At 41.4% G+C, this 14,395-nt stretch overlaps 1 protein-coding gene across 5 annotated transcripts in view; it reads left to right on the top strand.

The window, feature by feature from the left end:
* The window catches only part of LOC135504746 (double C2-like domain-containing protein alpha), an 88,904-nt gene extending 74,781 nt beyond the window's left edge, over positions 1 to 14,123 (top strand). For 2 of the 5 annotated variants that reach the window (XM_064923584.1, XM_064923586.1), the window contains 4 exons: positions 513 to 709; positions 2,479 to 2,560; positions 5,869 to 5,965; positions 13,101 to 14,123. In XM_064923584.1, the coding sequence (XP_064779656.1) occupies positions 513 to 709; positions 2,479 to 2,560; positions 5,869 to 5,965; positions 13,101 to 13,237 (513 nt within the window). In that variant the 3' untranslated portion in view covers positions 13,238 to 14,123. Of the gene's footprint in view, positions 1 to 512; positions 710 to 2,478; positions 2,561 to 5,868; positions 5,966 to 6,476; positions 7,328 to 13,100 lie in introns of those variants that run through there. The other 3 variants (XM_064923585.1, XM_064923587.1, XM_064923588.1) reach the window with 3 other exon arrangements.
* The last annotated feature ends 272 nt before the right edge of the window (positions 14,124 to 14,395 follow it).

Raw genomic sequence — 14,395 nt, 5'->3', positions numbered from 1 at the left:
TCTAGAATTTTCATTCTAGAGTGTCCTTCTAACCAATCAGAAATTAGTTTTCAGCAATGCTGTGGTATAATTCTCATTGACTGGGCATTCCAAGGTAGTTGCAATTTTTTTTTGATCTTGCACGTCCCTTTTCCCAAAATCTTGCTGCTAGGTCCTTTCAGCTAGTAGTTGCTATGTCAACATCGTGTCTGACAAATGCTGTCACTGCTAACTTAAGTACCTTCAGTACAGACACAAAAGGTCAATATATAGTCATCCCAACAGGCTGTTGGCCTAAATACTGAAGTTTACAAAGTAAAAAGTTCAACAGTTCTTTGGCACTCGCTCATTTAAGAGGGAGATGATAGCAGCCCCTGGTTTGACTCTTTCTTTTTCTCTCTCACTCTATCCTTAATAAAAAAAAATCTGCTACTTTCTCTCTCATTCTCTATCCTTTTCTCTATATCTGTTCCTGTCTCTCACTCACTCCTTTTCTCTCTACCACTTTTTCCTCAATGTCCCCTTTCCCTCAGTGGGAAAGTGAACAGCAGAGGAGTCTGGAGGAGAGGGGTCGTCTGCTGCTCTGCCTGCAGTTCCTCCCCACGTCCGGTGCGGTCGATAAGGCCAAAGGGGAGGAGAGGGCCCACGGAGGGCTCTGTGTGGGTGTGCGACGCTGCGCCCACCTAGCCGCCATGGACGTCAATGGATTCTCAGACCCCTATGTCAAAACGTGAGTATAGACTTTGACCGTGATACCAATACTAGACCTGGGATATGTTCATTAGAGCACACCGCAGCTAAATGTTTTGCAACGGAAATGAAAATGAGTGTTTCTCTGTTCCACACGTTTTCGGACCGTTTTTGTTGTTTATAAATGTTTTGTTTTCTTTTAAATACTAAAGCTGCGCTTGATTGAGCTTGACTGTTGTAACGGAGTGAATTGAATAGTCCCAAAAGTGAAAACTCTTACCATTTGGCACTCCAGGCAGGCTCAATGAAAGGCTCAAAGTATCTGAAAGAAAACAAATACGTTATTATTTCCAGTGGGCAAGAGCGGTAGAAAGAGATGCAGTGTACAGGGAGTCATGGTTAGTAACTTACAGAGATTTACAGACTGGAGCTGTTGCACAATTGCATTTCAATAGTCAATTATTTGAAAACAAGGGGAGGGGAGGGAGGGAGGGAGGGAGGGAGGGAGGGAGGGAGGGAGGGAGGGAGGGAGGGAGGGGGAGGGAGGGAGGGAGGGAGGGAGGGAGGGAGGGAGGGAGGGAGGGAGGGAGGGAGGGAGGGAGGGAGAAAGCCATGGCTATTGAGAGGAGGAATTTTTCCCAGCGTGACTGATGTATCCTGACAGAAAATGGACAAAGGAACTAAACATTTCCTCCCTTGTCAATGTGTTCACTTCAATTCCGTCACTTGCCTTGAGCTTTCCCTGGAATTAGTAAAAAACAGTGGCTGTGCCGAGCTCACTTTATCTCCCTTTCTCACGTACATAAACACACACGTACACACTTTCTTGGAGAAATATACCAAGCCAGCTATTTCCCCCCTCAGGTTAAAGTACAAGCAAGTAATAGAAATAGACATGCCACCGTTTTCCTACTGCCAGTTTACACAATCAAATGTCTCACATGCAGACGCTTTCTCTCTCACATACACACACGGTCATGCACACACACACAACCATGCATGCGGACACAAACTCATGCATGCAGACACACACAGGCATACACAGACACGCAGTGTCTCATTCTGTTTTTTCTCTCGTTCTCGCTCTCTCTCTCTCTCTCTCTACCACGCTCACTCGCTCTTTGCTCTGAATTAGCACTCGGTAAATTCCCCATCTGTTTTGTTGTGTCTGAGTGTGGGGGAGAACATCAGGTCTTTGTCCCGCGGGGTGGTGGGTGGAAAATGTGTGTGAGGGAAAATGCAGAAAACTAGCTCTCTGTCGGTTTATATATTAGAGAATGTGTCAGAGCACGGAGAGAGATACTCGGCACAGTTAAAGATTCTGCTGTGTAGCTTAAGACTTCAAGTCTCAGACCATAAGATAATACGATTTCACGTTCAGAACTGTCCTTGTCACGACACACATAGCTAGAAACGTACTATACAGTATATAATCGGACATGGGAAATGTACCGAATAGCACCCTATTCCCTATATAGTCCATTATTTTTGACCAGGGACTATAGGATCTGGGGTGCAATTGGGACGCAGCCATAATTTTGTATGCTGTAGGATGACAGAATCACATCTACCCCATTAAATGATGGGGTCTTTACATTTGGAATGTAACAATATCACACTCTGTTTGGGATTTCATGTGTTTCAGAAGACATTATAATTCTGCAAAAGTTTCAGTGGATGGGGATTTACAATTACAATAGCAGCAAATGGCAACCTATTCCCTACATAGTGTATTACTTTGGACTGCATAATAAATTGAGTTTGTGTTTTCTTAATGGAGCGTGACAGCCTCACATTTCTCTGTATCAGGTACCTCAAGCCAGACCTGCAGAAGAAATCCAAGCATAAAACAGCCGTCATAAAAAAGACTCTTAACCCAGAGTTTAATGAGGTGTGTGTTTGTGTGTGTGTGGGTGTGGTTCTTGTGCTTGTGTGCAAGTTATAATCTGCATGTTTGTGAATTGTGCAGTGTATGTGTTTTGTGCATGTTTGTATGTGTTATTGTATTGGTGTGCATGTGTGTGTTTATGTGCATGTTTGTGAATCGTGCGGTGTGCACCATGCAGTGGCATGAAGAAAGCTTATTGGGACTATAATCAGTCCTCGGAGACACAATCTAAAATGCCCAATTATATACCATTTTTTTGTACAATACATCACTTACATTTCACATTGTAGTCATTCAGAGGATGCTCATATACCCGAGCCATTTGCACTGCGAACATACTAATACATGTTTTTTTAGTTTCTCTGCTCCAGTCCTGGGGACGGCCGCTGTTTGGGTTCTCATTTCAATCAATCACTTCTACTGCCTGAGTGCCAAATCTGTTTTTGTTATCATGCACAAACAGATTTGGGATTAGGCTGTCAGTTATGTTGAGCATACATTACACAACTTCTAAAAACATAACAACTTGGACATGCTCACATTTCGCAATTTCCTTGTCCCAAATCTTTCATTCCGTCCATCCTCAAACCCAGGATGTAAGAAAATGCCGACACGCAAACAGTGAGCTAAATAAAATGTCAATAAATTGGAACAATTTTACATTTAGATAAATTGATTAGTGTGCACATTATTGTGTGCAGAAACATAAAAAAATAGATTTCACAGAGGTGCAGAATATGGGCTCCAACATTGAAAAGGCAGCTGCTTTCTTTCCACAGCTTCACCAATCTGTCTTCCATCACCTCCGTAGTACACACGGTGCCTGTTCTTGTTGCTTTCCTCTTCACCATCATTGTTTTGGCCTCACATGCTGCATGCTCATTGGCTATTAGCAGCAGTCCTTGGCCAATCGCAACGTAGCACTGCTCATACTACAGCATGACCAACAATGAAAATTATTGGGACATCTGACACGGATCTGGAGAATGTAACAGCCATCGTCGGTGTGTCCTTAACCCGCTCAAACTACATGTGTCCCGACATACTGATCCTCGCCCAAATTAATTTGGATTTCACCCCGATCATGAAAATTGTCGTGTTTGATTTCCGGTTTAAGGACCGATTTTACAAGATCCAGATAAAGCTTAGTCCTGGACTAAAAAGAATCCAGGACTATACATAGTATGGGTGATTGTAGGTGATTATCAATCTATTTTAGTGAATTAGTTTTGTTGAACTGTGCAGATACTATTTGTTTAACTCTGCTGGAGTCTTCACTGTAATGGCCATTGAGGCTGCGTCCTATGCACTGCTTAAAAAAAACATGTAGCTATATACCTATATATAGATATCTGCTGCTTATATGTCTTGCAGTTTAGCCAAGCAGAAATAATGACAATGCAAAGCATGACCCAAAAGACAAATAAAATACATATATTTTATCCCTTTTTTTCAAGGTGCCCCCCCCCCTTTCAGAGCTAGTAGCTTGCTGGAAATTCTGAAGGCCAGGATGAAACCAGCATCGCGATACTTGTTATTATCATGGCAAGGAAACAAAACACGAAGAGAATTCAACTTCTTTAGGAAAAACAGCCCTATTGTTAGAAACAAACATCAATTGTCATATTTATTTATTTTCAGGCTTTAAGCATACAATATTTTACATACATACATGCAAGTTTTTAAAGGGCCAAATAGTTCGGTCTGCTTCGTGTTTTCATTGTTGGTATCATCCCAGCCCTCAAATTCAGGGTTGCAAAGTCATCTGAAAATTTCCGCAACAATTGCCACACAACACTAGCCAAAAGAACACACGCAATCGTGGAGCTGGCAAATTGTAATGCACACATGGCAACAACCACCCTGACCACCTGTACTCATTAGAAACACTGTGCCGGGATTCAATCCAAGGCACATTATAGAGCAGCTCACTGGACAACTGACAATGTGCCTTTTAAAGGCAATTTCACCTTTTAAAAGGCAATGGTTTGCATTGTTATTATTTTCACTTTGCTAAACAACTCTATTTGTGAATTTGTTTGGAAATGCAAGACTTAAAAGCAGCAGATACAGTACATATACAAAAGTATGTGGACCCCCTTCAATTTAGTGGATACGGCTATTTCAGCCACACCTGTTGCTGACAGTTGTATTAAATCGAGCACCCAGCCATGCAATCACCATATACAAATATTGGCAGTAGAATGGCCTTACTGAAAAGCTCAGTGACTTTCAACGTGGCACCGTCAGAGGATGCCACTTTTCCAACAAGTTAGTTCGTCAAAGGCCCTGCTGGAGCTGCTTCAGTCAACTGGAAGTGCTGTTATTGTGAAGTGGAAAAGTCTAGGAGTAACAACGACAACGGTGTACCTTGCTGAAGTGCGTGAACATTTTATCCTTGGGTTGCAACACTCACAACCAAGATCCAAAATGCCTCTGGAAAGAAACGTCAGCACAATAACTGTTTGCTTAATGAAATGGGTTTCCATGGCCGAGCAGCCTTTAAGATCACCATGTGCAATGCCAAGTGTCGGCTGGAGTGGTGTAAAGCTCACCGTCATTGGACTCTGGAGCAGAGGAAGTACGTTCTCTGGAGTAATGAATCACGCTTCACCATCTGGCAGTCCGATGGACGAATCTGGGTTTGGCGGATACCAGGAGAACGCTACCTGACGAATGCATAGTGCCCACTGTAAAGTCTGGTGGAGAATGACCATTTCCCCGTGCACAAAGCGAGGTCCATAACAGGAATGGTTTGTCAAGATCGGTGTGGAAAAAGTTGACTGGCCTGCACAACGCTCTGACCTCAACCCTATCGAACATCTTTGAGAAGAATTGGAAAGCCGACTGCAAGCTAGGCCTAATCTCCCAACATCGAGTGGAAAGCCTTCCCAGAAGAGTGGAGGCTGTTGTAGCAGCAATGGGGGGACCAACTCCATACTAATGGCCATGATTTTGGAATGAGATATTCGACGAGCAGGTGTCCATATACTTTTGTTGTATATCATGTATTTAATGCAGCTACACACATTTTGAACACAATTGCATAGGTCCTAGGATGTAGGATCAATGACAATACAGTGAAGTACTGTATGCTGTCAATTTAAATTGGCTAAACTGGAGTGAAATTCAGCAAACACACTGGCTGCCACAGGACCAACAATGAGAAACTGAATCTGTTACCATTCTCATAAGGAAATTTAAGAAATGCTGTTCAACAGTGTGTTTCTATGTTTTTTTCTCTCTATATCTCTCTATCTCTCGTTAATGATTGCCTTTTGACCCGCCATCCATCCCCTGGCTCTCTGCAGGAGTTCTTCTATGAGATCTCCTTCACGGAGCTGTCCACCAAAACCCTGGAGGTCACCGTCTGGGACTACGACCTAGGGAAATCCAACGATTTTATTGGTGAGTTGGCGACTGTGCCACCCACAGTCACAAGTGGGATTCTAGTTGTGGGCGGCCTGGCTGCCCAATTGGGCCAGTTTCTTCATTTTCTTAACTAAGGCCGTAGTTCATTCAAAGGCACAGTGGTGTAAAGTACTTAAGTAAAAATACTTTAAAGTACTACTTAAGTAGTTTTTGGGGGTATCTGTACTTTACTTTATTGTTTACATTTTTGACAACTTTTACTTTTACTTCACTACATTCCTAAAGAAAAGAGTGTGCCCCTGGCTATCCGTAAATGTAAAAAACAAGAAAATTGTGCCATCTGGTTTGCTTGATTTAAGGATTTTCTTTGTTATTTGAACTTTTACTTTTGTTGCTTAAGTATATTTTAGCAATTACAATTAAAACCAAAGACTTTAGACTTGTATCATTTTCTATTAAGGTATCTTTACTTTTACTCAAGTATGATAATTGGGTACTTTTTCCACCACTGGTCAAAGCACTGATCTCATCAGTGCAATTTCTCCAGTTCTTCAACAGTGGTAAGCACAGATGCAAGCAGCTACGGCTTGGGTGGGGTACAAGAACACGACGGCACCCTTAAGCCTGTAGCTTTCTGCTCACGTACACACAGTAACGCCAAAAAGAGATCGAGAATGAGTGACTCACAGGCTTGTGGGCATCAGCAAAGATTTACTAGCATTTGTGAGGGTTGGAGAACTATCGCTTGATCACAGATCACAAACCGCTGGTGACATTGATAAACAACAAAGACCTATACAATGCGCCCCTTTGATGTCAGTGGCCGCTGATTTGACTTGATGAAGTTCAACCCCATTGAGGGAAGAACGGAAGAACCTCATCATCGCCGATGCCTTTTCTAGGCACCCCAAACCAGAGATGGATGATACAAGGTTGGAAGCAGATGTCCAGGCTATGGAAAGGATCATACAGTGCCTTCTGAAATTATTCATACCCCTTGATATTCCACATTTTGTTGTGTTACAGGCTGAATTCACCAATCTAGATATAATAGCCCTTTATGGGGGCGGCAGGGTAGCCTAGTGGTTAGAGTGTTGGACTAGTAACCGAAAGGTTGCAAGTTCAAATCCCCGACTTGCCTAGTTAAAGAAAGGTTAAATAAATAAAAATGGCAAAGTGAAATTGTGTTTTTTGAAATTCTAGTAAATGTTATTGAAAATTAAATACAGAAATATCACTCTCCTGAGTCAACAGCATTGTTGTGTGAAATATTGTTTTGGATTGATTCCCTTATCTGTCCTAGATACAGTATTATTCACAATATCACACTGTACTCAGACCACTCAAAATGTCTAAGGAATTTATAATTTGGCAGTGATTACAGCTGTAATCAGCTGAGTCTTTCTGGGTTTGTCTCTAAGAGCTTTGCACACCTGGATTGTACAATATTTGCTCATTATTCTTTAAAAAATTATTTAAGCTATATGAAGTTAGTTGTTGATCATTGCTAGACAGCCATAGATTTTCAAGCCGATTTAAGTCAAAACTGTAACTTGGTGACTCAGGAACATTCAATGTTGTTTTGGTAAGCAAGTATATTTGGCCTTGTGTTTTAGGTTATTGTCCTGCTGAAAGGTAAATTTGTGAAGTTGGCAGCAGACCTCAGCAAGTTCAAGGGGAAAACGTTCCTAGTCTTCATAGACTACTACTCTTGGTGGCTCAAGATCTTGAACTTCACAAAGACAACGAGTGAGGCATGTCATCTGAAAACTTCAAAGCATCTTCGCAAGGTTCAGAATACCTGAAGAAATGGTGACAGATACTGGCCCACATTCTAAACCACAGCAACTTTGAGATTTCACAGCCAAGTACGACTTCAAACACACAACGTCAAGTCCATAAAAACCCCAAGCAAATTCATCCTCAAACAGAACTATTCACTGCTCGCACTAATGATCTACAGGGGGACACTGCAAAGGAACAAACACGAGAAAGTCCAACCAGACTCCTTATGGGAAGGAGACTCCACAGGACAGTTTAGGAGCTGAACAAAACCTGAAGCCAGCATGGCCAAACCTGGCCACTCTAAAGCACAATGATGCCAAAGCCAAACGCGCCTATGAGAAAACGTACAACAGGAGGTACTCTACCAGACCACCTTGTGCTCTGCAGATTGGCTACAAGGTTCGCTTGAAAACTGATGGAGAGAAAGAGTGGAAAACCTGAGTCATCCAAAGTAAGCGCTTCACATCATAGTCATTTGTCGTACAAACATAGCATGAGGACTCGACAAGACGGTACCCCCAACACTTGCAACGCGGTCAGGACGAACAGAGTGCAGGCAAAAGTCAATTGACCAAAGATGCTAAGCTTGCTAGATAACCTCCTTCAACGAATGACAGAATATCGAATTTATGATTATACAGATAGCTCATGAATAATGGGGAGATGAAGAGTGGAAATATACTTTACAAAAATATAAATGCAACATGCAACAATTTCAAATATTTTACTGAATGACAGTTCAATTACAGGAAATCACCCACCACCACCACTACCACCACCACCACCACCACCACCACTACCACCACCACCAAATTCTCTAAAAAGACATGGAGGGGGCATATGGTAGAGAAATTAAAATTTAATTATGTGGCAACAGCTCTGTTTGACATTCTTGCAATCAGCATGCCAATTGCACGCTCCCACAAAACCTGAGACATCTGTGGCATTGTTGTGTGACAATACTACACATTTTAGAGTGGCCGTTCATTTCCCCAGTACAAGGTGCACCTGTGTAATGATCATACTGTTTTAATCAGCTTCCCGGGATCCCGGTTACCCATGTTAATCCCTACTGGTAACTGGTGCTACCTTTGAACTCTCTGGTCCCAGTCTAACACTGATCAGCTATGCCTCAGAAAAGTGTGATCCAGGACAAGCTCCTACCGGTCCGGAAGCATTGTGAAGCCTGCAACCAAGTTAACCTTTTAGTTAGGGAATGAGCAATATGGGGCAGAATGTTTTATGTATTATAATAATTGATTATGCTTATGTTGTATTAATAGAAGGGGAAGGGCTATAAGACCCCTCCCCCACTATATTTATAGGATCCTGGACTGTATATTAGTAATATATATATTCATTATAAGGTTTAATGTTGTTCCACAGCTCTTTTCTAGTCTCTGCTTCTTATAAGAAGCGGTCTGAGAGATGTGTGAGTTATTGTAGTCGAAATAGGGTGTCTGTGAGAAAGTGCCTCAAGGCTAAAAGAGATTCATAGACACAGAACCCTGCAGGAGAGTGAAAGAGATAAGAGACTAGTCAGACATGCCACTATAAATCATCTTGGGGAGTGGAAAATTACTGCTGAGCCATTAGAAAACACTGGAACTATTGTCTCTCCTGCAAGTTTGTAAAACTGTATGTGCAATGGGCTTGGTCTCATGAGTAGAAGGTATTGACGTAGGTAGTTACATCGTTAGGGGTTGACTACAAGCATAGTAAAAGCAACTTGGACTTTTCCTATTTTGCAGAACTCAGGAGAGACATCAGTTGTATGTTTGATGTTTGATCTTTGACTTCTGTCTACAGCTGTATTTGGATTAAAATTGTTATGATTTATAAGTGCACATTTTGAGTATTCCTTATTTGTTAAGTAAATAACGGAGCCCAGAAAAGTGGAACCAACAAGAACTGAAAAAGCGTGTGCGAGCAAGGAAGCCTACATACAAACCTGATTCAGTTCCACCAGCTCAGTCATGGAGGAATGGGCCGAAATTCACCCAACTTGTGGGAAGCTTGATGTAGGCTACCTGAAACATTTGACCCAATTTAGAGGCAATGCTACCAAATACCAATTGAGTGTATGTAAACTTCTGACCCACTGGGAATGTGAAGAAAGAAAGAAAAGCTGAAATAAATCATTCTCAATACTATTATTCTGACATTTCACATTCTTAAAATAAAGTGGTGATCCTAACTGACCTAAGACAGGACATTTTTACTAGGATTAAATGTCAGGAATTGTGAAAAACTGAGTTGAAATGTACTTGGCTAAGGTGTATATAAACTTCCGACTTCAACTGTAGTTACAGTGGAGCAAAAAAGTATTTAGTCAGCCACCAATTGTGCATGTTCTCCCACTTAAAAAGATGAGAGAGGCCTGTAATTTTCATCATAGGTACACTTCAACTATGACAGACAAAATGAGAGAAAAAAATCCAGAAAATCACATTGTAGGATTTTTTATGAATTTATTTGCAAATTATGGTGGAGAATAAGTATTTGGTCACCTTCAAACAAACAAGATTTCTGGCTCTCACAGACCTGTAACTTCTTCTTTAAGAGGCCCCTCTGTCCTCCACTCGTTACCTGTATTAATGGCACCTGTTTGAACTTGTTATCAGTATAAAAAACACCTGTCCACAACCTCAAACAGTCACACTCCAAACTCCACTATGGCCAAGACCAAAGAGCTGTCAAAGGACACCAGAAACAAAATTGTAGACCTGCACCAGGCTGGGAAGACTGAATCTGCAATAGGTAAGCAGCTTGGTTTGAAGAAATCAACTGTGGGAGCAATTATTAGGAAATGGAAGACATACAAGACCACTGATAATCTCCCTCGATCTGGGGCTCTACGCAAGATCTCACCCATGGGGTCAAAATGATCACAAGAACTGTGAGCAAAAATCTCAGAACCACACGGGGGGACCTAGTGAATGACCTGCAGAGAGCTGGTACAAAGTAACAAAGCCTACCATCAGTAACACACTACGCCGCCAGGGACTCAAATCCTGCAGTGCCAGACGTGTCCCCCTGCTTAAGCCAGTTCATGTCCAGGCCCGTCTGAAGTTTGCTAGAGAGCATTTGGATGATCCAGAAGAAGATTGGGAGAATGTCATATGGTCAGATGAAACCAAAATATAACTTTTTGGTAAAAACTCAACTCGTCGTGTTTGGAGGACAAAGAATGCTGAGTTGCATCCAAACACCATACCTCCTGTGAAGCATGGGGGTGGAAACATGCTTTGGGGCTGTTTTTCTGCAAAGGGACCAGGACGACTGATCCATGTAAAGGAAAGAATGAATGGGGCCATGTATCATGAGATTTTGAGTGAAAACCTCCTTCCATCAGCAAGGGCATTGAAGATGAAACGTGGCTGGGTCTTTCAGCATGACAATGATCCCAAACACACCGCCCGGGCAACGAAGGAGTGGCTTCGTAAGAAGCATTTCAAGGTCCTGGAGTGGCCTAGCCAGTCTCCAGATTTCAACCCCATAGAAAATATTTGGAGGGAGTTGAAAGTCTGTGTTGCCCAGCAACAGCCCCAAAACATCACTGCTCTAGAGGAGATCTGCATGGAGGAATGGGCCAAAATACCAGCAACAGTGTGTGAAAACCTTGTGAAGACTTACAGAAAATGTTTGACCTCTGTCATTGCCAACAAAGGGTATATGACAAAGTATTGAGATAAACTTTTGATATTGACCAAATACTTATTTTCCACCATAATTTGCAAATAAATTCATTAGAAATCCTACAACGGGATTTTCTGGATTTTTTTTCTCATTTTGTCTGTCATAGTTGAAGTGTACCTATGATGAACATTACAGGCCTCTCTCATCTTTTTCAGTGGGAGAACTTGCACAATTGGTGGCTGACTAAATACGTTTTTGCCCCACTGTATACACGGTATGTTGTTTGTTTATATACTCTATGTGAACCTAGTTATTATTGGATCAGCCGTCTTGCTTAAAAACTTCTTAGGGATACGCATCCAACAAGCAGGACACCAGCTGACAACATCTGGTGAAATTGGAGGGTGCGCAATTCAAATAAATAATTGTAATATTAAACATTCAAGTGTCTTATATAATTTAAAAGCTTACATTATTGTTAATCTGAATATGTTGTCTGATTTCGAATAGGCTTTACGGCGAAAGCATACCATGCAATTGTCTGAGGGACGGCGCCCCACATCAACATATTTTTCAACCAGCACAGGCTTCATAAATTCCCAAATAGCGATTAAATAAATCACTTACTTTTGAAGATCTTCCTCTGTTTGCAATCCCAAGGGTCCCAGCTACAACACGAATTGTCATTTTGTTAGATAAAAGCCTTCTTTATATCCTAAAAAGTCAGTTTAGTTGGCGCCATCGATTTCAGTAATCCACTTGTTCAACATGCAGACAAAGGAGTCCAAAAAGCTACCGCTAAACTTCTTCCAAACAAGTCCAACAACGTTTCTATTCAATAGAAATGGAAAATTAGTATGTGTGCCCTCTCCCTCGCGCGCCAAAAGACTGATATTGTTCCGGTGCTCTTCTCACCAAAACTCCAAATTCACCAAGCCTGAAACTTTGAATAAAGACTGCTGACATCTAGTGGAAGCCATAGGTATTGCAATCTGGGAGACGGATTTACATAGAAACAATAGGTTTCATTATAAGAGTCTGGGAGCTATAAAAAAAATTCCAGTTGGGTTTTCTTGTGATTTTTGCCTGCCATATAAGTTCTGTTATAGACTCAAACATTATTTTAACAGTTCAAAGTGTTTTCTATACAATGCTATCAATTATATGCATATCCTGGCTTCTGGGGCCTGAGTAACAGGCAGTTTACTTTGGGCACGTCAGTCAGGCGGAAATTCAGGAAACTAGACCCTATCCCTAAGAAGTTTAAGGGGGGAAATGTGGCGATATGCTGATAACCTAACATCATTAAATATATTTTAACCTAAGTTCCAGCACGCACTGCCAGACATGCGCAGTTAGACCAAAGATGTTCAGCAATAAAGACCCATAAAGATAGCTCATTTATACATTTATACAAGTTAATACTTTTTACCAGTAAGACAGCAGAACTTTACAGTCCCTTTTATTGAATCCCGGCCCAAGACTTGTAGGGCAACAACGAGAGGTATTCAATGGTCGCGTTCCAGGTCGACTACATTGCAGTCACCTGCCAGAAATCTCAACTCCTGGATAAGTGTTTATCAGCTAACCCCATTATAAATAATCTGATGCTGACTGGAAAGTTAATAACTTGGAACGCATAAATGGATTGATCCGCACAGTGCTACTATTATATAGGTTGCCTGGAAAGCCATCCAGTGCGACACAGATTGTTTTGTAACTTCATTTTTCTGTCTACATCTTCTAGGAGGCGTGTCCTTAGGCTGTCACTCGCAAGGAGAAACTCTCCAGCATTGGATAGACTGTCTGAAGAACAAGGGCACAAAGGTGGAGCGATGGCACACGTTGACCAATGAGCTGCCTGGATCGACATTCCATGAATGAAAATGGGCCAATAATAATATCTCACCACTGTACTGTTTTTGGCCAAAATGTTTGGCTAAATTGGGATTATGGATGAAAAGGTGTTCATCATCGCATGTTATGAAGATGTATTCTGCATGACTTGAACATTTGAGTTCAGAAAGAAATGGTAGGGGTGTGGGGTTAGTTGAGCCAAAGGGGTTAGTTAAGGCATCCTTGTTTCTAAGAAACCATACACAAAATGTATAATTTGGCCAAATACTTAGGAAGCGGTCATCATTTCATGGAATCTGTGAAGAAGGGTTTCCTAAACTCGGTCCTCGGGACCCCAAGGGGTGCACTTTTTAAAAATTCCCTAGCACTACACAGCTGATTCAAATAATCAACTAATCATCATATTATGATCATTTTAATTAGCCATGTAGTGTTCAGGCAACAAAAAAACAAAAAACATGCACCCCTTGGGGTCCCGGGGACCGAATTTGGGAAACGCTGCTGTGAAGGAAGAAACCAGGAAAAAGTGGGACGCAAGTCAGGTCCCCAAAAATGATTTTCACCAAGTCAAATGAATATGTGTTAGAGGTTTCATGATGCTTGTATTTGAACCAAAGTAGATCATTTTAAGATTGTTCTATACATCAGTTGGGGTCTTTATGAGTTTCAATATGAGGTCCTAAACCTAGCATGAAGTTCATCCTTGTAGCTGTATGGGCTAATATAGTCAAAATGTTTACATTTTGGGTAAGTGTTTTCTTGCCAGTCATAATGCAAGGCATTATCGCTGGGACATGAGGTAATAACAGGGCATGGCCTATGTTAAAAATGCTTCAAATGATTCAAAGACAAAAAGTGCTTGTGATTGTGTTGAATTGTGTTTGGAAAATAAAGATAGACATGGTTTTAAAAAGGTAGTGGTAATATTTAATTCAGTACAGAAATGTGCAGCTAAGTTTGTCCCGCAGCTCAACTTACCCCATACCCAATGTAAGTTGTACCAAGAGATCACTTTTTTGGGACAAACTAGGCTTTCAATATTTACATGAATTCTGATTATTTCCAGGGATACACAACATCCTGAAATATATATATATAGATATTTGTTAGAAAGAATACTATACTGTATGTCCCTTGATGGAATGAGGCTGAATGTAAAAAAATGGCACAACTTACACCACTCTC

This window comes from Oncorhynchus masou, chromosome 18, assembly GCF_036934945.1.
Source record: "Oncorhynchus masou masou isolate Uvic2021 chromosome 18, UVic_Omas_1.1, whole genome shotgun sequence".
In the NCBI taxonomy this organism is placed as follows: Eukaryota; Metazoa; Chordata; class Actinopteri; order Salmoniformes; family Salmonidae; genus Oncorhynchus; species Oncorhynchus masou.
Note: the sequence above shows the minus strand (reverse complement) of the source record. Positions and strands in the feature narration are given on the sequence as shown.